The sequence below is a fragment of the Phodopus roborovskii genome, unplaced genomic scaffold, assembly GCF_943737965.1.
Source record: "Phodopus roborovskii unplaced genomic scaffold, PHOROB, whole genome shotgun sequence".
Taxonomy (NCBI): domain Eukaryota; kingdom Metazoa; phylum Chordata; class Mammalia; order Rodentia; family Cricetidae; genus Phodopus; species Phodopus roborovskii.
The window spans coordinates 19,547,305-19,568,075 of NW_026126485.1; the positions used below are offsets into that span (position 1 = coordinate 19,547,305).

The window sequence follows — 20,771 nt, forward strand, 5'->3', positions numbered from 1 at the left end:
ACTGCTTACTTTCTAGGAGCTACTCTGGGCTTTTTCTTCTCCGTTCTCCGGCTGAGAGCAGTCCTGGTCACCGACATTGGGAACAGAAGCGCTGGGCTACTGGTGTTACTCTAAAAGCCACCCTTCATTCTCACGCCGGAAGCTGATGTTCTAGCTGGGAAAGAGGTACGGTGTGGTCTTAAGTTCGCTATGTCCTCCAACAATATGTCCGACCCACGAAGACCCAACAAAGTGCTGAGGTGAGCAGTCCAGCAAGTCATGGCAAGGCGTCTCTGGTTGTGGCCGTGGGCCCAGGTCAAGTTGTCAAGCCCAGGTGGGACTTGATCGCTCCTGACCCTTGAACATGTCGCAGGTATAAACCTCCGCCGAGCGAGTGCAACCCAGCTTTGGACGACCCGACACCGGACTACATGAATCTCCTCGGCATGATCTTCAGCATGTGCGGCCTCATGCTTAAGGTGGGCGGGGTTGAATTTCTCAGCCTGTCTGTTGCTTCTCCTGAGAAGGCGGCCTGGGGGGCGGGTTCAGATTGAGGCGAGTCTTCTGGCGGTGCTGGAGGCTGGGTGGGGGTGGGGCTGGGGTCAGCGGGGAGCCCAGCTGTGGCGACGCCTCCAACATAGGGGAAGTTGGGATTGCAGTTGATGAAGTACATAACAGCCGGGTTGAGGGTGGGGCGTGACTTGCAAGCTATTTACAGACGACTGGTGGGAAAGGGCAGGGTCCTTAGAATGTGGGAATATGGTGGGGTCAGAGATACAGGGTACACACACATCAGTAGTAGCCTGCTGTTTGGAGCAGGCTCTGAAGGGTTGGTATTGGGATACTTACCTACTGGGAACAATGTCCAAGCTGATATCTGAGGATATGGGTTGTGGGGGCTTCTTGGCTTACTTCTCACTGGTCCGATCTTCCCACCCACCTTTCTTCAGCTGAAGTGGTGTGCTTGGGTTGCTGTCTACTGTTCCTTTATCAGCTTTGCCAACTCCCGGAGCTCGGAGGACACGAAGCAGATGATGAGCAGTTTCATGTGAGGATCCTGAGTAAGGGATGGGGTCCCATGCCCTGCTGTCTGGAACTGACGCCTCTTTTTTTGTCTCAGGCTCTCAATCTCTGCCGTGGTGATGTCCTATCTGCAGAACCCTCAGCCCATGACGCCCCCATGGTGATGTTGCCTAGAGGGCTTGGATCCTGGAGTCCTGCTCACCTTCTCTCTGGTCTAGCCTTTGGCTGCCTCCAACCTGCCCTTAGCTGCTGTCCTTAAACTTGCCTGAGTGTTGTCTCTGATCTCCTAGTTGAACGGAGGGAAGAAGGCCCTTTCTTTGGGGTCCTGCTTCTGCTTTGACAAAGGGGTAAACCCACAGACTTCCCTTTTATTTTCCCTCCCTTGGCCACTGTTGTGGGAAACATTGTTCATGTTTCTAAGTATTCACTAGTTTTGTTGAAACCAGTTGATATAAAGTTTTCCACTCTGAATGGCTTGTATCACTTCTCTTTTATTCATGGGTGCTGCTCTGCCCAGTGAAGACTGGCCTGTGCACACCCCCCACCCCCATCTGAGCTCCTTTTTTTAACGAGTTAAAGTTTCACAGGCCTCAAGTTAGGCATCAAGGGCAAGACAGTTATTTCCACACTTGGGTGACGGTTGGCCGTGCAGTCCTAACTAACCTTGGATTTGGTCTTCTTTTTTGTTTGTTTGTTTATTTAGTCTACTTGTTTATTTTGAAGGGTTGGATATGAAGTTCAGAGCTTTATCCGTTTTACACAGGGTTAGGGTTTTATTTATTTGTGTGCTCCTGTGTGGCCCTAGCTGGCCTGGTAATCATGTAGCTGGAATGGCAATGTTCCTGCCCCAGCCTTCAGCATGCTAAGATTACAACTACACACCATCACACCAAACTCTGGCCTGGGGTTTTCTTGTTAGAGCAACAGAGTAATGAATAGACTGGTAGGAGTTGGAAAAGGTATGAAAGACTCAGTGTTCTTCCCACCCCCACAAAGCCCTCCAAGCTCACAGGAGGTTCAGCATCTGTCCAAACCCTGCTGGGTGTCTCATCTCTGGTATTTCAATCCCCACAAGGCAAACCAGAATTGTTTTCAACCCCAGCTGCTAGCCACACTAGTCCCCTCCAGGACCTCAGCCCTAACAGTATGGTACCCTAGGATCCCATCTACACTTTCCACTCCTTAAGAAACACTAACGTCCACTGGAAAAGTTGAGTCCTTTGCTTACACTCATACAAAAGTATAGCAAAGCTTTACAGCTAAGGGCTCCTGCCAAAAGAACCTTGGGTGGAATGGGGGTGGGGACAGACTCAGTACTTCCCTGTTCTCTAATTGCTCAAAACACCAGTCTACAGTCACAGCTCGTAGATGGCCCTGCCCCCTTCTGCGCCGATTGGCTGGTTCGGGTTCTGGGGGCGGAGCGTTCTCCGGGATTTAGCTGGGTTAGGGAAACCCGCGGAAGCGGCCTCTCCGGAGCCATGGGCACCCCACCGCTGGCCTCCGGTGTCTGTGCTGGTGGCAGGAGTGCTGGGTGGGTCTGGATGAACTCTTGCACTCTAGGTTCGCCTGTCCTGCTTATTTTTTTTCTCTTCTGGTTGTTACTGGCCACACCTGGCGCTTGGGCCGCGGGCTACGAGGTGAGCTGGGTTCTGAGGGCGGTAATGTATTTGGGCTAGAGTTGAACCAGAGGTGTGGGTGGCACTGATCTATAGGTGATTGCTGCTGATCTGATGGTGTGATCTAAGTGCGTGCATTGGGTCTCTGGAAAGGTCTGGCGTGCGCCTGGGAACAGGGCTGCACAAGATTGTATCCATCTCCCTGTGACTCCAGCTGGCCTGCTTGGACTTTGCATGCACTTAACTGTGATTGGTTGGGTCAAGGATGGGCAGCCACCTGAGAACAGGACGCTAAGTTCCATACATGTTGTGTTGGCAATGGTTCCACTTGCATGAACTCGCTGTGCACCATTTGGGGTGCCTCTGCAGGAACGCCAGCTTTGCAGATCTGACTACATCACATGGAAGGGTTCCCCATTTTCTTTTCCAGAGTATTCCTTATTCGTCTCCCTTCAGGTTGCCTGGAGTCCCAGTTTGGCTTCTCAGCTTCTTGGCTCCTTCCTTGTGCAAGTGACCTCTCTACACCATGCCTCAGTGTACAATTAAAGCTAACATTGCCCCACATCTAAGGGTGGTTGCCTGCTGTCTGTGAATGCTTAGCTAACCCCAGCTACTGCTAAAGTTGTTACCCTGGAGTATGAACTCTGCCCGATGAGGTTTGTGCAAAGTGGGATTTGTTCTATGAGCACAATACTTGGTGTGTCCTACTTGACAAAGTCTGGGACAGATGATAGCTTTTGATCTCTCCATGTCACTCCAGAGTCAAGACTCATACAGCTCCCTGTGTGTTTGTGATGGTGGAGGTCAAGCTTACAGTCTTGGACACACTAGGCAAAGATTTTACCTCAGAGCCTCCTGCTGGCCTCTCAACTCTTTTTTTCCCCCCCAGAGACAGGGTTTCTCTGTATTGTTTTGGAGCCTGTCCTGAAACTCACTGTAGACCAGGCTGGCCTCGAACTCAGAGATCCTCCTGCCTCTGCTGCTGGAGTGCTGGGATTAGAGGCATGGGCCATTGGTTCCCAAGCCAGGTTTTAACCCATTCTGTAACCCAAGTAAGGCTTGACTTTGCCATTCTCCTCCCTCAACTTCCCTGGTAGAGGGATCCCAAGTCAGGCAACTCCCTGGCTCAGGTTCAATCAAACCATAGTCTTAGGACATAGGAGACAACAGCCCTCCATGCAGTATGGAGGAGCCTGTGCATGTAGGAAACCTCCATTTTTTTGTTTGTTTGTTTGTTCTTATTTTTTGAGACAGGGTTTCTCTGTATTGCTTTGGAGCCTGTCCTGGAGCTAGCTGGACTCGAACTAAAAGAGAGATCCGCTTGCCTATGCCTCCCGAGTGCTGGGATTAAAGGCGTGCGCCATCAATGCTCAGCGCCTCTCAGCGCTTGGTTATTGACAGTGAATGTGTATGTTTTGGGGTCTCTGTGCAGACATGTCCCACAGTGAAGCCAGGCATGCTCAACGTGCACCTGTTGCCTCACACGCATGATGATGTAGGCTGGCTGAAGACAGTGGACCAGTACTATTACGGCAGTGAGTAAAGAGTGGGGGCCCTTCTAAGTTTTTCAGGGACCTGGACATCAGGGTGAGTGTGGTGATATCTTGCTTGTACTATGAGTCATCTTGTATCAAGGCATGTCTGACCTTCATGTCCACAGTCCTAAATGATGTTCAGCATGCATCTGTTCAGTACATCCTAGACTCAGTAGTCTCCTCTCTACTGGAGGATCCCACCCGCCGCTTCATCTACGTGGAGATGGCTTTCTTTTCCCGTTGGTGGAAGGAGCAGACAAATGCAACACAGGACACAGTACGGGAACTGGTGCATCAGGGTGAGTCTGCCCCAAGGAATGTCAGGGGGAAGCCCAACCCAGATTGATCTTGGAGATTATTTATTTGTTTATGACTATTATTTATTAGGACAGTGTCTTATTACATAGCCCATGCTGGCCTGGAACTTGATATGTACATCAGGATGGCCTTCAACTTATGGAAATTCTTCTGCTTCCCTAGTGCTGGAACTAAAGGCCTGGGATATATATATATTTTTTAAATTATATCTTAATGTGTGTACTCTGTACCTATAGTTCACCTGCTTAGAATCTCTTTTCATGTGGAGACCTGTGTCCCACAAGGCCCTGCCTCCAGTGGCTTCCCAGGAAGCCTGTCATGCAGATCTAAGCATAGGCTTCTCCCCTGGTCTCCAGCTTCAGTAACAGTATGGTCTGTTTTCCTAGCCTTGCCTAGACCTGTTCCTAACAGATAATCTTCTCTCCTTGCCTTCCTTGCACAGGGCGCCTGGAGTTTGTCAATGGTGGCTGGGTGATGAATGATGAGGCAACTACCTACTATGGTGCTATTGTAGATCAGATGACACTTGGGCTACGCTTCCTGGAAGACACATTCGGTAGCAGTGGGCGCCCCCGTGTAGCCTGGCATATTGATCCTTTTGGACACTCTCGAGAACAGGCCTCTCTGTTTGCCCAGGTGCCAACCACCCTATTTTCTTTTGGACCTGACCTTTAACTTAACTTCAACTCTTCCTTTAGCTGCTCAAACCCTGCCCTTCTCTAGCAATTTCTGGGACTAGACCCTGGCTGCTCAGATGCCACCTCTTGGGTGAATTTGACTCCTGTGAGTTGAGTTCAAGCCCTGGTCTATGTCCTAGGGCACCGCAAGTTTAAATTGTTTCGCCTTTCTCCAGCTGGTTTGGTCCCTTCCCTTGACAAGGCTGTATTAAAATTTGGACTCCACCAGCTTGCTAGGGTTGAGGCTCCTCTCTGAACAGTGACCAGTGGTGCTACCCTGCTTTAAAACCAGCTTTGTGTGTGTGCTGACCTATCCTCACCTTGGATTGCAGAGAGTGGAAAAGCATCCTTTTGGCTTTGACATAACCAGGGAGGTGGAAGGGGTTTTGGATTTAGAGTGCCTCTTCTTTGCTCACCCTTTCAAGCTTAGAAGTACACAGCCAAGTTTTGTGGGACCCATGCCTGAAATGTCCACACTTGGGAGACTGGTGCAGGGGGACTGTGAGATTGATGTCAGCATGGCCTCAGACTGAGAGCCTGTCTCAAAAAAAAAAAAAAAAATCTAGCTTTATTTATTATTAGTTTTATTCTTTAATGCATATAGCTATTTTGTCATGCCATGTATTATTTAATATATGAGTGTTTTGCTTGATGTATGTCTGTGCACCATGTGTGTATGGTGCCTACAGAGAGCAATTGTAGGATCTCCTGGAATTGGAGTAATGGCTGATAGTGAATTAGAGTAATAGCTGATTGTGAGCCGCCATATAGATGCTGGGTACTGAACCCTGGTCTTCTGGAAGAGCAGATAGGGCTCTTAACCACTGAGCCATTTTTTCAGCCCCCCAAACCTAGTTTAAGTTGTGCTTACTTTCTCTGTGCTATCTTTCCCAACTGGGCAAGAAGGACCTGCACCCTTCACTCTGTCCTTCCTTCTGCACTGCAGATGGGTTTTGATGGCTTCTTCCTTGGGCGTATTGACTATCAAGATAAAATTGTTCGGGAGAAGAAACTGAAGATGGAGGAGGTGTGGAGGGGCAGTGCCAGCTTGAAGCCCCCAACTGCTGACCTCTTTACTGGTGAGGAGGTAGGAGGGTAGGACAGTCATACAAGATCTCAAGCTCAGAAGGGTACAGGTGGGTTTTTGTGATTACCTTAGAATTTTTAATGATTTTTGAGCTGTGTTTTCTTTTTGTATCACCACTTTCTGATTCAGAAGTCTATTCTGGGTGGGACATGACAGGTTATCACCCTAGGGCAGGTCTGGGGTGCTGAGTCCAATTTGGTTTACAGGTGTGCTCCCCAATAATTACAATCCTCCGAAGAACCTGTGCTGGGATGTGTTATGTGCAGACCAACCTTTGGTGGAGGATTCCCAAAGCCCTGAGTACAATGCAGAGACTTTGGTCAGTTACTTCCTGGAGCTGGCCTATTCCCAGGTAACATAGATATTTACACCATGGTCCAGAGAAGGCAGGCACAGGAGTCTAACCTTTCTCAAAACCCAGGGGAATGCCTTCAAGGGATTTCTCTTTGGGATTTATTCTTCATTAGAAGGATACATAAGGAGCTGGAGAGATAGCTCAGCACTTAGAGTATTTGCTGCTCAATTATGAGGACCAGAGTTTGGATCCTGGAACCACATAATAAGCTAGTCACCCTGACTGCAAACTCCTGTTTGGGACTTATCTGGAGGCCTAGCTCCTAGGGATGGAGAGACAGGGATCACTGGCACTTCTAAATTTCAGCCTAGTAAAGAAAGTTCAAGTCCCAGGTTCAGGGAGAGACTCTACCTCAAAGGAACAGGTGGAGAATGGTAGGGGGACACTTGACACTCCCTTCTGATTTGTACAAGTGTAGAGGCAAATGCACCCCGACAAACATGTGTAAATATACAGAACCCCCCACCCTGTGCCCCTCCCCTACATACCTTATTTAAGAAAAAAGATGTGGGCCAGCTATGGTAGTGCACACCTTAATCCCAGCACTGGGGGTGGGCAGAGGCAGTTGATCTCCATGAGCTTGAAACCAGCCTAGGACTATGTAGGGAGACCCTGCCTCAAGATAAAACAAGTAAGCAAACCAAAGAAGTGGACCGGTGAGTTGCTCAGTGGATAAAGGTGCTTGCTGCCCAGCTTGACACCCTGAGTTCAATTTCCAGAACCCACTTGGTGGAAGAAGAGCAGTGAGTCCTGTAAATTGTCCTCCAGTCTCCAAGCTGGTGCTGTAACATTCACACCATAGCATGTGTCCCCTCTCCTTATAAGTAAACAGGAGAGGGAGGAGGCTGTATATGAGAGTAGGGTCCTGTCCCTTGTAACCTCATATGAGTAGCGAACCCTAGAGTACTTTAGCAACTACTGGTTGTTTTGTTGTTGTGTTCAGATAAGGTCTCATGTAGCCCAAGCTGGTCTCGTACTTGCTGTGTAGGCGAGGCTGGCTTTGAGCTTCTGATCTCCCTGCCACCATTCCCAGAGTGCTGAGAATATAGGTGTGCACTTCCATGCCTGATTTCAAACCCGGGCCCTGGTGCATGCTAGTGAAACTTTCTCCTGGCAGAGTCACACCCCCTCCCCTCATGGTAATTTTTGTTTTTCCTTCCGCTTCTATGTGCCATAGTCCCCATGTGTTCTTGAGTGTGGGTCACCTCCCCCCCCCTGTACTGGGGATCCAGCCTGGGGTCTTGAGCATCCCTAGGCCCCCACATGTACCTTTGCATACTCAGCATAGGGACAGTCCAGGACACCCTGGCCTGAGGATTGCCTTCTCATCTATAGCAACAGCATTACCGAACCAACCATATTGTGATGACAATGGGTTCAGACTTCCAGTATGAGAACGCCAACATGTGGTTCAAAAACATGGACAAGCTTATCTTCCTGGTCAACAATCAGGTCAGTGTGCTTCCCTGTGTGTGTTAATCAGCTTTCTGTCACTACAGCCAAATGCCTGAGATAAAGGGGAAAGTGCCCCGTACAGTGGTGTCCCCCAGTACTAGTGACGCCGAGGATTGCTTTGAGTTGGAGGCTAGCCTGGGACGGACACACATACACTCTCTCTCTCTCTCTCTCTCTCTCAAGACCTTGTCTCAAAAAAAAAAAAAAAAAAAAAACACACACACACACACACACACACACACACACACACAAAACAAAAATAAAGTTACTTTTAGTTTTCCTTTTTCTTTGAGACAAGGTTTCCAGTGCAGCTCTGGCTGTCCCGGAACTCACTGTAGACCAGGCTGGCCTTGAACCCAGAGATTCCCCCTGCCTCTGCCTCTTGAGGGCTGGGACTAAAGGCGTGTGCTACCACGTTTAGCATAGTTTTAGTTTTCTAAAATTGTGTGTGTGTGTGTGTGTGTGTGTGTGTGTGTGTGTGTGTGTGTGTGGTGCATGCGTGCCTGCATGAGTGCGTGTGTGTGCAGGAGCTGCATTTGTTCTTGGAGGTCAGAGGAGGATAGTGTTCTGCTTTATTGGTCTCTGTCTCAATCCTCTGAGAATTGAACCTGGAGCTAGGCTGGCCGTCAACAAACCTGCATTGTACTCTTATCTGGGCTCCCTGCCTTCTTGTAATACAAGTTCACAGTTGGCTATTCCTAGTTTTTTATGCTGGGATTAAAGATGCAGGACACCGTGATTAGCCTCATTATTTCTACTTCTCTGTTCCTAGTTTTTTTCCTGTCTTCTTCCCATCCACTCCCTTCTCTTCTACATGCTCTTCCTGTCTTTTCTTCTCTTCTATATTTTCCTCTTCCTCTCCTCTTCTACACACCCCTCTTCCCACTCCTCCCCTTTCTTCTTTAAAAAAATTATTTAGTTACTTTATGTGTGTGGGTATTTTGTTTGCATATGTGTCTGTGTACAATGTATATGCTGGTACAGAGGCCAGACTTGAATTCCCTGGAATTGGAGTTCCAGATAATTGTAAGCCGCCATGTGCTGTTGGGATCTGAAATCTGGGTTCTCTGAAACAGCAAATGGTACTCTTAACCACTGAGCCATTTCTCTGTCTCTATTGTTAAGAGATAGGATCTTACTATATATCCCTGGTTGGCCTTGAAATCACAGAGCTCTGCCTCTCAAGTGCTGGAATTAAAGCCCTACTGTCGCCGACTCCTTCCCCTCCTTCTGTTCCTTTTCCTCCTCTTTTTCATGGTTGGGGTTCATGTTCGAGTTTCACATATGCTTGGCAAGGGCTTCACACTCCAGCTGCCCCTTCCAGTTTTGAAGACCCTTGTGATTATTTGGGTGTCCCAGCTAATCTCTATTTTAAGGCCAGCTGAGTAGAAATCCCAATTCCTTAAAAAAAAAAAATTATAGCCTGGCATGGTGCAGCATGCTTTTAATCTTAGCATTTGGGAGCAGAGACCAGTGGATCTGTCTTTTGGTAGTCTGACAGTGCTTAAAAAAAAAAAAAAAAAAAAAAAAAAAAGAAAGAAAGAAGAAGATCATTTCTACCCTATAATGACATACTTAATTTTTGGCTGGCCTCTGCTTGCTGTGTGGCTGAGAATGACTGTGCACTTTTGCTAGGCCTATACCTCTGGAGGGGTAGCATTACAGGTGTGCTAGGGGTTAAACTGACTTTGTATAAGCTTGGCAAGCACCATACCAATTGAGCTCCACAAGCCCAATATCTCCCTGTTTTAAATAATCAAAGGTTTTGTAAGCTGTCTAGGTGCAGCTGTCTATGCTTATAGTCCTAGCTAGCAGGGAGGCTGAGGCAGGAGGATCACTTGAACTCAAAACTTCCTAGACTTGCCCGGGTAGCTGGATAACACAGGGAGAATGTCTCAATCAAAACAAATAAGAAAGAAAAGAGAAAGTTATATAAACTTATAGAATTATCCCTGAAACCCTTTTAAGAATGACAGTGTTTGGTCTTGGCCAGGACACACACCCACATTTGACTGCTGTTTTGTACTCAGAAAGGGTGTTTAGGGGCTGGAGAGATGGTTCAGAGGGTCGGAGAATGGGCTGCACTTCCAGAGGACCCACATGGCTCACAGCCATCTGTAACGACAGCTCCAGGGGTTCTGGTGCCCTTTTCTGACCTTCATGGGCACCAGGAATACAGGTGGTGTGTGAACATTCATGCAGGCCAACATTAAATTAAATATAAGCATTAAGTGAAGAACAACAAAAAGAATAGAAAACTTGACTTTTGGATGCCTGTGGGCCCTAAATGGTACAGATCCTGAGGCTCACACATGCCTTCTCCCAGCAGACAGAGGTGAGCAATGTCCATGTTCTCTACTCCACCCCTACGTGTTACCTCTGGGAGCTGAACAAGGCCAATCTAACCTGGTATTTGGGGCAGGGGACTGGGGAGCTTGGGGTGGGATTGATGTGTTCTGTCTGTTGACTGCTTTCAATGGCCCTGTGCAGGTCTGTGAAGGAGGATGACTTCTTTCCTTATGCTGACGGCCCTCACATGTTCTGGACAGGCTATTTTTCTAGCAGGCCAGCCCTCAAACGCTATGAGCGCCTCAGCTACAACTTCCTGCAGGTGAGTGAGCATTTGGGGAGCCAGGATCCTTGAGGAGCTGCTGCCTAAAATACCTCTTTCTCCTCAGGTGTGCAACCAGCTGGAGGCACTGGCTGGTCCTGCAGCCAGCACAGGACCCTATGGCTCAGGAGACAGTGCACCCCTTAGTGAGTGTCATCTGTCATTCATGGAACTGAACGGGGTGGGAGAGAGGATTGAAGCTAGAAACCAAAACCATCCCTAGGGCACTTTCCTTTTGGTGGTGCTTGGGATCGAACCCTGGACCTCTTGACTGCTATACAGCATTGTATCCCTGAACATTGAGCTGCATCCCTAGACTTTGGGTTCTTTCTTTTAAATCCATTTATTTTTATGTGTGTGTTTTGCCTGCATGTATAATAGTGTACCAAATGCATATTTGGTGACTTTGGAGGCCAAATAAATATGTCAGATCCCCAGAGTTGAAGTTATAGACAGCTTCTATAGACAAATAGACACGTGATGTCAGGAGCCAAACCCTAGACCTTTGAAAGGTCAGCCAGTGCCCTTGGCTAGTGAGCCATCGATGGCTGCAGCCTTCCAGAGCTATTCTTAATTCTCCTAAGAGCCCCGTTTCCCTGCACAGGGCCTTGTGTGTGCTTACTTGGTGTTGGGGCTCAGTCCTGTGGAAGATGGCATCCAACGGATGTTCCTTCTGTTGGCAGATGAGGCAATGGCTGTGCTGCAGCACCACGACGCAGTCTCCGGTACTGCAAGGCAGAATGTTGTAAATGACTATGCTCGTCAGCTGGCAGCAGGCTGGGAACCCTGTGAGGTATGAGGGCAAGGACCATGAAGTAACCAGGAATGGGTGTGGTTCAGGGTGATGGGCCTGCCCCAAAGGATTCTTAGGGGCAGGGTATTGGGGAGGAGGAGGGGCCATTCTTGGGAGAGAAGGGGTGGAGCTTACAGGAAATGGGGCTGGGTCTAGGTAGGAGAGACTGGGCCTTGGTAGGGGCTCCACCAGGTTTCCTGGGGTGTAGACCTTGGGTGCAGACCTTTTGGTGATTGTCATCAGGTTCTGGTGAGCAATGCACTGGCACAGCTCAGCCGCCAGAAACAGAACTTCTCCTTCTGCCGGGAGCTCAACATCAGCATCTGTCCAGTCAGCCAGAAGTCACAGCATGTGAGTAAGGACTGGGAAGCAGGTGAGACTGAACCCCAGTAGGTGAAGTGCAATGAAGGGAATGCTGTTCTGAGCACAAGAAAATGGGACAGGATAGTTCATCACAAGGGGCATGGCTTGGCCTGGGAGGCCAGGACTGTGTGGGGAGATGCTCTGCTGGATGGGTTTGGAGGCCTGCCGTGACTCTGCCTTTCCTATCAAAGTTCCAGGTAACTGTTTACAATCCTTTGGGCCGGAAGGTGCAACATATGGTCCGGCTGCCTGTCAGTGAAGGCCTCTTCTTTGTGAAGGACCCTAATGGAAAGACTGTGCCCAGTAATGTGAGCTTGCCTGCACAATGACCCCTCCCTTCCCCAGTGCGGTCCCAGACCCTGTCAGTATCTACCGCCATGAGTCCCTTCTTCTGTGCGTCTCCCACCTCTGCCCCTTAATGTCAGGAACATCTCTCTCCCACAAATGACAACTCTTCTAAATGTCCCTGTTGGGATTTCCCTTCCCTCCTTTGTTCTGACCCCTCCTCTCTCTTCTTTCTGACGGCTTTCACTTTTTAGCCCAGGCTAGCCTCTTCCTGTCTTAGGATTGCAGGTTTGGGTCACCTCATGGTTTCCCTAGCAGATTCTCTGTTTGTGGATAGCCTCTCCACCCCGAGGTCCCCTTTCCCGAACCTCTGACTCCCCCTCCTGTCTCTCTCTCTCTACTTGCTGTTTTCTCCCAGACCCCTGGCCTCTCTCTGCTCCCCCTCTCTCCCTGTCTCTTCCTCCTTCCTCTTCCCCACTCCTTCCCATGCCTTCTTCTTTGAAGTAGGTATAGAATGTGCTAGGCAAATGTCTTCTCCCTCTCCTGTCACACCTAGATCTCCTCTTCTGTGCATCCCTTACCCTGTGAGGCCTTCTTGACTTTTGACTAGCGTCCTCTTTCATCAAGGTGGTGTTGCGGCCCAGCTCCTACAGTAAGAGGTACCAGTGGGATCTGCTGTTCTCAGCCTCAGTGCCTGCCCTGGGCTTCAGTATTTATTCTGTGGCCAAGGTGACTGCCCCAAATCCCCAGTCCTACAGCCTGCTGACCAGGTCTAAAAAATCCAGGTCCCATGTCTTGGCCATTGAAAATGAGGTGAGACTGTCCTTGAATTCCCTTCCTTGCCTCTGTGACAAATTTAAAGCGTTATAAAACTATTTAAATTCTGGGTCCTTGGTTTACATCCATCTCTCTTGATTGTGTGTTTTTTTAGTGAGGAGGGTGGCTGCGAGCCTCAGTTTCCTTTCTGGAGCAGTTGTGTAAGTCTAGTGTAACCATGAGGTTGATATAGCTATGTAGGGCCCATGGCAGGAAGGTGTGTGTGGGGTCACGGAAGGCTTCTTAGATAAGGAGACAGATGAAGGCTCGGATTGTACTTAGTGATAGACTCTTGCCTAGCACCTGTGAAGCTCTGGCACCCACCCCCCAGAAACAGATAAATGAAGAGCTGGTGTCTCAGTTAGGGTTTATACTGCTATGATGAAACACCATGACCTAAAACAGTTGGGAGGAGTTTATTATGCCTACACTTCCAGGTAACAGTGCATCACTGAGGGAAGTCAGGAAAGGAGCTCAAACATGGCAGGAACCTGGAGGCAGGAGCTGATGCAGAGGCCGTGGAGGGGTGCTGCTCACTGGCTTGCTCTTCATGGCTTGCTCAGCCTGCTTTCTTATAGAACCCAGGACCACCAGCCCAGGGATGTCTCTACCTACAGTAGGCTGGGTCCTCCCCATTAATCACTAATTAAGAAAATGTTGTACAGACTTGCCTATAGCCTTTATGTCTTAAAGAGGCATTTTCTCAGTTGAGTTTCCCTCCTCTTAGATGACTCTAGCTCTGTGTCAAGTCGACATAAAACTACCCAGCACAGCTGGAGAAATGGCTCAGTATGTGAAGAGAATGCACTGCTCTTACAGAGAGTTCAGTTCCCAGTGCCTACATCTAGCAGCACATAACCAACTGCCTATAACTCCAGATCTAGAGAGACACAATGCCCCTGGCCTTGCAGGCACCTGCAATCATGTGCATATATCCACCTGTATACATCACTAAATCCCACTGATATGATGACAGATTTATATGGTGTGGAGGGCTTCATACATGCTAACCAAGCACTCTTGTCAACTGAATTATGATCATTTTTACAACATGAAAATATTTCTATGCCCACTGGAAGCCTTATGGTTTCTGGTATTTGGCTCATGAGTCAGATGATATATATTGGTCTAACTCTGGAGCAGATGAAGACTATGGTCGATTTCGGGTACCACAGTTGGCTCTGTTGCTGTGGGGTGAAGAGACTGGATAAGTATAGAAGTGAGGGTTTCTGCAAAAGGCTGAGTTAGCCCTAGAGGGCCATGGTGTGTAGAGAAGTGGCCAGAGGCTAAAGCTTATGGAAATGGAGGTTACAATGGTGTTTGCCTATTGGATTAGGCACAGCAGTGGCTGAAATGAGGGAAGCCATCGTAGGGAGGGCTGGAGCTTTCCCTGCTGAGGAGGTGCTTGTCCACATGTGTGCTCCATTTCCCACCCAGTATATCCGGGCTACGTTTGACTCTGACACAGGGTTATTGATGAAGATTGAAAACATGGAACAGACCCTCTCGCTGCCTGTGAGCCAAGGCTTCTTTTGGTGAGAAAGGGTTGCTATCTCAGCGCGGGTGTACAGAGCTGGGGCAGCTGAGAGCTGAGGGCCCTCCCTGATGCTCATTTGTTCTGGTCCTAGGTATAATGCCAGCACCGGTGATAAGATAAGTTCTCAGGCCTCTGGTGCCTACATCTTCAGACCCAGCCATCTTAAACCATTGCCTGTAAGCCGTTGGGCTCAGATCCATCTGGTGAAGGTCTGTAGCCAGAAACCATGAGTGGGTTTTGGGCCTAGGGATGGGATTGTGGACTCTGAGAACAGGATGTACCACAGGTAGGGTGTGTGGGGGGGAATTATTTCATATTTGTTATTTTAAATATTATTTGTGTGTGTGTGCGTGTGTATGCGTGTGCATGTGTATTTCTGTGTGCATATGTGTGAAGGTTAGAAGACAGTTTATGGGAGTCTACCACATGGGTCCCTAGGATAGAATGCAGATCATCAGGCTTGGCTGCAAGCACCTTTCCCCACCACCATCGTTCTGTTGCCTAAAAAAGCTTTTACTGTATATCCCAGCCCAGCCTCAGAGCTCTTGATCTTACCTCTCAGCCTCAGGAGTGCTAGGATTGCAGGAATGCACCACCATGCCTGGCTTTACTTCTTTACATATGGAGTAAGATCCAGGCTCCCTCTGCAGGAGGAAAACCTGCTTGTATAAACATATCTGTCAACATGTTCACGTCCATGCCTCACTGTGGAAATTGGAGGTGAAGGGGTTGGCAAAATATAATTGCTTAGAGTTCACCAAGGTCTATGAATGAGTTTATGTCTTGGAATGTAGACTGTAGTTTAAGTCACTTGTGTATGAGTAAAGGCTGAGTTCTAGCTCCACACCATCACAAAAGGAAGAGGCTGTAATAACAGCCCTTGGGTGGCTGAGGCAGAAGTATCTCAGGTTCAAAGCTAGCCTAGGCTATGTAGTGGGACTTTCTTTCTGTCTCTCTGTCTCTCTGTCTCTCTCTCTCTCTCTCTCTCTCTCTCTCTCTCTCTCTCTCTCTCACACACACACACACACACACACACACGTACACATATAAACATATGCACAAAAACAGCAACAAAAATATTTATATGTGTATATATATTTGATAATTCACTCTTTATTTTTCTTAAAAGTCTCAAGTGACCTCTAATGATTTCCTCATGTTTTCTTCTAGGGTGGGAAAGGAGTAGATTCAGGCTTCTGAGACTCACATCTGATGTGATTCCCCACTAGGCAAGTCTACACACTGATACTAAAAGAAGGGTTAGAGGCCAGGTGGTGCTAGCTCACACCTTTAGTTCCAGCACTCGGGAGACAAAGGCAGGTGGATCTCCAAATTCGAGGACAGCCTGGTCTCTAGAGTGAGTCCCAAGATAGCCAGGGCTACACAGAGAAACCTTGTCTCGAAAAACAAACAAACAAAAGACTCTTTTCTTCTGGGCCATGCATGGTGGTACATACCTTTGATTCCAGCACTGAGAGGCAGAGGCAGGTGGATCTCTGTAATTTGAGGTCAGCCTGGTCTACAGAGTGAGACCCTATCTCAAAACAAAACAAAACAAAACAAACAAACAAACAAAAAAACAAAAACCAAGGAAAGAAAAAGATTCTTTCCTTCTAACAGAATGTCTGGGCATCCAGACATTTACCAACCTGTCTTCTGTTTTGTTCTTGTCCCTCTAACCTCTTTAATGATCAACTTCCCCTTCATGATCCAAAATAAACAGTCAGGCTCTAGCCACCACATCTGTATTTGAGCCAGTGAGAGGGAAAGGGTCAGGAACATTGTTCAGACTACCTTGGTCATTTTCCATGGGGACAGAGTGTGGCCACACAGTTCCTGATAGCACAAAGAAGACTAGACATGTAACACTAGACTCCTATTTTTTTAATTTAATATTTTTTTCTTATTTTACATATCCATTCCAGTTTCCTCTCTCTCCCATCTTCCCATACCTCCCACAGTCCCCCCATCCACCTCCATCCACTCCCCAGGGAGTGTGAGGCCTTCCGTGAGGGATCATCAACGTCTTAGACTCCTAAGCAGGGAAGATGGGGAAATAGTGAATAGCAAGTGTATATGGATTCAGGCAAGGGCTATGCGGCTTGTCAGGCATAGTAGCACACACCTGGGATCCCGGCGCTGAGGAGGTAGAGGCGGCAGTTCAGGGCCAGTTTTCCCTTTTGACTCCTACGGAGTTTGAGGTTAGCCTGAAGTACTTGAGACCCTAGCTCAAAAAATTCCATCAGCAAGGGTAAAGGGTAGAGGTGGGGGAGGGAGGTGAGAGGGAGGAGCTGGTAAGATGGTAAGTGAGTAAAGGTGCTTTCCACCAAACGTACCTGTGTTTAGTCCCTGGAACCCACGTGATAAAAAGGGAGAACCAATTCCTGCAAGTTACCCTTCGATCTCCACATGTATCCTATACACAGCAAAACAAGCAGCTGTGAGAGCATTGCACTGAGTTAGTCTGTGAGGTGGATGTTAGTGGGGTGTTCCTTTATGGGATTCTTAGCATTCTCAATATGGCTGACACCAGTGCTCCTGTGTGCCCACAGACAGCCTTGGTGCAGGAGGTACATCAGAAGTTTTCAGCGTGGTGTTCTCAAGTGATTCGTCTGTACCCAGGACAGCGTCACTTGGAGCTGGAATGGACGGTGGGACCAATCCCAGTGAAGTATGTAGTATACTTTCTGGAGTGAGGAGCAGGCCCAGTGGTGTTTAGGAGACTCACAGGGGTACTTTCCCATTGAGCACAGAGATAATTTGGGGAAGGAGGTCATCAGCCGCTTTGACACCCCGATGAAAACAAAGGGAAAGTTCTACACTGACAGCAACGGCAGGGAAATCCTGAAGAGGAGGTAGGAAAAGGGAGCCGGGGAGTCTGTGGTGTGTGGGATCTCAGGGCTATGGGGATTAGGAGATGATGAGTGTGGGAAGAGGAAGCAGGACCCCAAATCTGACGGCTTCACACTTCTTCCCAGGCTCGATTATCGACACACTTGGAGATTAAATCAGACTGAACCTGTGGCTGGAAATTACTATCCTGTCAACACTCGAATCTACATCTCGGTATCTGCCCTGCCACTGCCTCAGTCTAGAAGCATCTCCCAGATACCTGGGGCAAGGTGGGCTCCCAGAAGGGACCCACATTCTCAGTTACCCTTATACCTAGGATGGGCACATGCAGCTGACCGTGGTGACCGACCGCTCCCAGGGGGGTAGCAGTCTGAAGGATGGCTCACTGGAGCTCATGGTGAGAGCTGGGTGTTCCCCATAGGGTCCATCCAGACCCAGCCAAGCCTGAAGGCTTGGTACCCGCTTCCTGGCTGTGGCCGTGGTCCCATCCTCTCCCCTTTGCTCCCTTTCTTGTGTGGGATTACTGGCCTGCATCACCATGACTAGCTTTGGAATTAATTTCTATGTGTCAACACTCCTCTTACCCAGTCCTTGTTCAGGCCTTGACTTGCTGGACACTTACCTTTCTTTGTCTTTCTCTTTTGTTAGTTGGACCTCGCTTCTGCTGGTCCCTTCCAGCCCCTGGCCTTGCTCGTCATTGTTCACTCGTCTTTAGTTTCTGTTAGAACCCCTGCAAGCCTCACTCTTTCCTGGCCACCCCTCCCAGGTGCACCGGCGGCTGTTGGCAGATGATGATCGAGGAGTAGCTGAGCCCCTGTTGGAGTCTGGGACTGGGAGTACGGTGCAAGGGCGCCACCTTGTGCTTTTGAGTTCTGTTAGTGATGCAGCTGCAAGACACCGACTGCTGGTAGAGAAGGAGGTCCTGGCCCCTCAGGTGGTGCTGGCTGAGGGTGAGAGCAGTCCATATTACTCCCAGGAGGCACCAAGGACACAGGTGAGGGACAACAAGGTGGGCAGAAAGGGAGAACCCGAGTGACGCCTTCTAAGCCCCCTTTCCAGGCCTGAGTTCATCCTCAGTTTAAGCCTTTCCACGTAGGAATGAGCTCCACCCTGTTGTAAGCAATGTGTTTCAGTACTGAGTCTGCCTCATCAATGTTCCTTCCCATTCAGCTTCATTTCCTGCAAGTTCATGCTGACTGCCAGCCAGGCTCCAGCCAGTCCTCTTAGACTTACCCCTTCTTTCCAGTTCTCTGGACTTCACCAGGACCTCCCTCCCCAAGTGCATCTGCTTACCCTGGCCCACTGGGGACCAAACATGCTGCTGCTGCGCTTGGAGCATCAGTTTGCTGTGACAGAAGATTCAGGCCGCAACCTGAGCTCCCCTGTAACCTTGAACTTGGAGGTGAGGAGGGTTGAGCTGAAAGACAGGAGAGACACTGGCAAAAACTGGGTTTTGCATCTCAGCCAGATCCATCTATTCCCTGCAGAACCTGTTCCAGGCCTTCACCATCACCCAGCTTCAGGAGACCACACTGGCAGCCAACCAGCTCCTGTCCAAGGCTTCCAGGCTAAAGTGGATGACAAACACTGGTGAAGACCTGGCAGGGACCCTGCCTGGGGCTGGCTGCTGAGGGTGGAGTGTGAGGGTTGTTGGTTAGGAGCCAGTGCAGAGCTTGAGGACGGGCTGAAGAGTGAGCAGTGGGGACAGCATACCAGCAATGCACTTCGAGTTTGGGGCATGGAATTTTGAGCCAAGGATGTGTTGATCCCATCAGTGTCTAGTTCTAGGATGGCGTCTTATCACCTTTGGGGTATGAGGACAATGATCAGAAGTTAGAGAGGGTTTGGGGAATCTTGAAGTGTGTTCAGGCATAGGGCAGTGCCTGAAAGATCTGGATGTGAGGCCCTGGGGCAGAGTTGAGAGGTGGGTGTGTATGAATGTGTTCAGGCCTCAGTTGTCCTCTGCTGATCAACAGGTCCCGTCTCCTACCCTGCTCCCTCCAAGTTGGACCCTACCTCAGTCACACTGCATCCCATGGAAATTCGTACCTTTGTGGCCACAGTTCAATGGCAAAAATTCAGCTAGGCCCCCCGGGAGGAGGGGCAGGCCTGTCCCCTTTTCTTGCTGTAACCACTCACAAAAATCATTAAAAGGCAACTACTAAGACTCAGAACACCCAGTGACTGTGCATTATTTTTGAGGAGGGGACACAGAGTATGGGATCTAGGGAGGTGAGCAGACCCTAGCTCAGCTCTGCTCCCAGGCCCTGCCTAGAGGTTACCTCTCCATTGGAATTGCCACACCAGCATGTTCTCTCTCCATCTCACTCATGGATGGCTTCCTCCCTCTCCTCCCACTCATATCCTTTGTCCACACAGGCCCTCATACAACTGTCTCAACAGGCAGAGAATAGGCCATGCAGAAACATGGCATCCAAAACCCAGCTGCACCCTGGGTCTTTGTATCCCAGCCTTTGGGTCAGATCTAGGCAAGGAATCTGGAAGGTTCTGGAGGAGGTGGGATAGCAGCAGGCCCCAGCCTTGGGCTCCTCACTGGTAGGAGGAGCCATCACTCCTCCCCCATGAGATTCTTCCTCTTCTTAACTTGTAAAGCCCCTAGCTAATCCCTCTGAGGCACAGCGTGGAGCTCTCTTGGATTTTAGTGCGTTCTGGTGTCTATTAAGTAGATGTTGGGCTTGGAGCGATGGCTTTGATTAAAAGCACAAACTGCTCTTCCAGAGGATCCAAGGTCAGCTTCCAGCACCCACATCAGGTGCTCACCAGCCGTAACACCAGCCCTAGAGTGATCCGAAGTGTGGCCTTTGTGGTCCATGCTCACCAGCATTCCACGTGCGTGTGCCCACCCACACATGAAAGGGAGAGTGAGACGTCTTTTCAAAAAAAGGCATCTCCCTCTCTAATTAAAAAAGGTTTTTTCGTTCTGTTTTTACTACATCCTGACTGAAGTTTACCTCCCTCCACTCCTGCCATTACCCTCATCCCCACCCCGTCTCCCCTAGATCCACGCCTCCTCCATTTTTCTTGAGAAAAGAGCAGTCTCCCAGGGATATCCACTGATCATGGCATAACAAGTTACAATAGGACTAGGCGCGAACCCTCGTGTCAAGGCTGGGTGAGGCAACCCAGTAGGAAGAAAGGGTCCCAAGGGCAGGTGAAAGAGTCAGAGATGCCTCCCACTCCCACAAAAACACCAATTACTTACATGCACAGGATAGTGCGGACCCATGTAGAGGAGATGTAGCTGGCGTGTGTAATCCAATACTTAGGAGACAAGCGGGGGTTCAAGTTCTAGGCCATAGTCTTTCTCTCAAAATAAATAAAAACAAAATAAAGGCTTGGGCTGTTACCACAGACCGCCCCAGTCGGGTATGGGGGTCTCTGGGATGAGGCTCCTTGAAGGTTAGGTGGGTAAGGATTCAGCGGTAACAAACAGAAACAAACACAGAG

The 20,771-nt window shown here is 49.1% G+C and overlaps 2 protein-coding genes across 4 annotated transcripts; both read left to right on the forward strand.

Annotated features, from left to right (window-relative positions):
* Positions 1-101: 101 nt before the first annotated feature.
* Positions 102-1,473, forward strand: Wdr83os (WD repeat domain 83 opposite strand). Of its 2 annotated transcripts, XM_051195020.1 has the most exons (4): positions 116-239; positions 353-458; positions 930-1,027; positions 1,100-1,473. In XM_051195020.1, exons 1-4 carry the CDS (start codon positions 190-192, stop codon positions 1,164-1,166), a joined length of 321 nt encoding a protein of 106 aa, XP_051050977.1. In that variant the 5' UTR covers positions 116-189; the 3' UTR covers positions 1,167-1,473. The 2 variants fall into 2 exon arrangements, with proteins under 2 accessions (XP_051050978.1, XP_051050977.1); XM_051195021.1 differs by lacking the exon at positions 930-1,027 and having other exon boundaries at positions 102-239.
* Positions 1,474-2,280: 807 nt separating this feature from the next.
* Man2b1 (mannosidase alpha class 2B member 1) lies at positions 2,281-19,477 on the forward strand. Of its 2 annotated transcripts, none has more exons than XM_051195022.1 (24): positions 2,281-2,639; positions 4,051-4,153; positions 4,279-4,452; positions 4,914-5,107; positions 6,095-6,227; positions 6,442-6,587; positions 7,926-8,042; positions 10,372-10,454; positions 10,536-10,656; positions 10,724-10,802; positions 11,340-11,449; positions 11,693-11,800; positions 12,004-12,120; positions 12,725-12,910; positions 14,351-14,448; positions 14,542-14,659; positions 17,003-17,121; positions 17,204-17,305; positions 17,429-17,516; positions 17,620-17,700; positions 18,070-18,297; positions 18,550-18,705; positions 18,791-18,893; positions 19,280-19,477. In XM_051195022.1, exons 1-24 carry the CDS (start codon positions 2,295-2,297, stop codon positions 19,387-19,389), a joined length of 3,219 nt encoding a protein of 1,072 aa, XP_051050979.1. In that variant the 5' UTR covers positions 2,281-2,294; the 3' UTR covers positions 19,390-19,477. The 2 variants fall into 2 exon arrangements, with proteins under 2 accessions (XP_051050979.1, XP_051050981.1); XM_051195024.1 differs by having other exon boundaries at positions 2,284-2,639; positions 10,375-10,454.
* Positions 19,478-20,771: the final 1,294 nt, after the last annotated feature.

Coding starts and splice junctions, on each gene's coding strand:
- Wdr83os (XM_051195020.1), top strand. CDS start 190: ATGTCCTCCAACAATATGTCCGACCCACGAAGACCCAACAAAGTGCTG. Junction 459..929: donor TGTGCGGCCTCATGCTTAAG/GTGGGCGGGGTT, acceptor ACCTTTCTTCAG/CTGAAGTGGTGTGCTTGGGT. Junction 1,028..1,099: donor CAGATGATGAGCAGTTTCAT/GTGAGGATCCTG, acceptor TTTTTGTCTCAG/GCTCTCAATCTCTGCCGTGG.
- Man2b1 (XM_051195022.1), top strand. CDS start 2,295: ATGGGGGTGGGGACAGACTCAGTACTTCCCTGTTCTCTAATTGCTCAA. Junction 4,154..4,278: donor GGACCAGTACTATTACGGCA/GTGAGTAAAGAG, acceptor TCATGTCCACAG/TCCTAAATGATGTTCAGCAT. Junction 14,449..14,541: donor GTGAGCCAAGGCTTCTTTTG/GTGAGAAAGGGT, acceptor TTCTGGTCCTAG/GTATAATGCCAGCACCGGTG.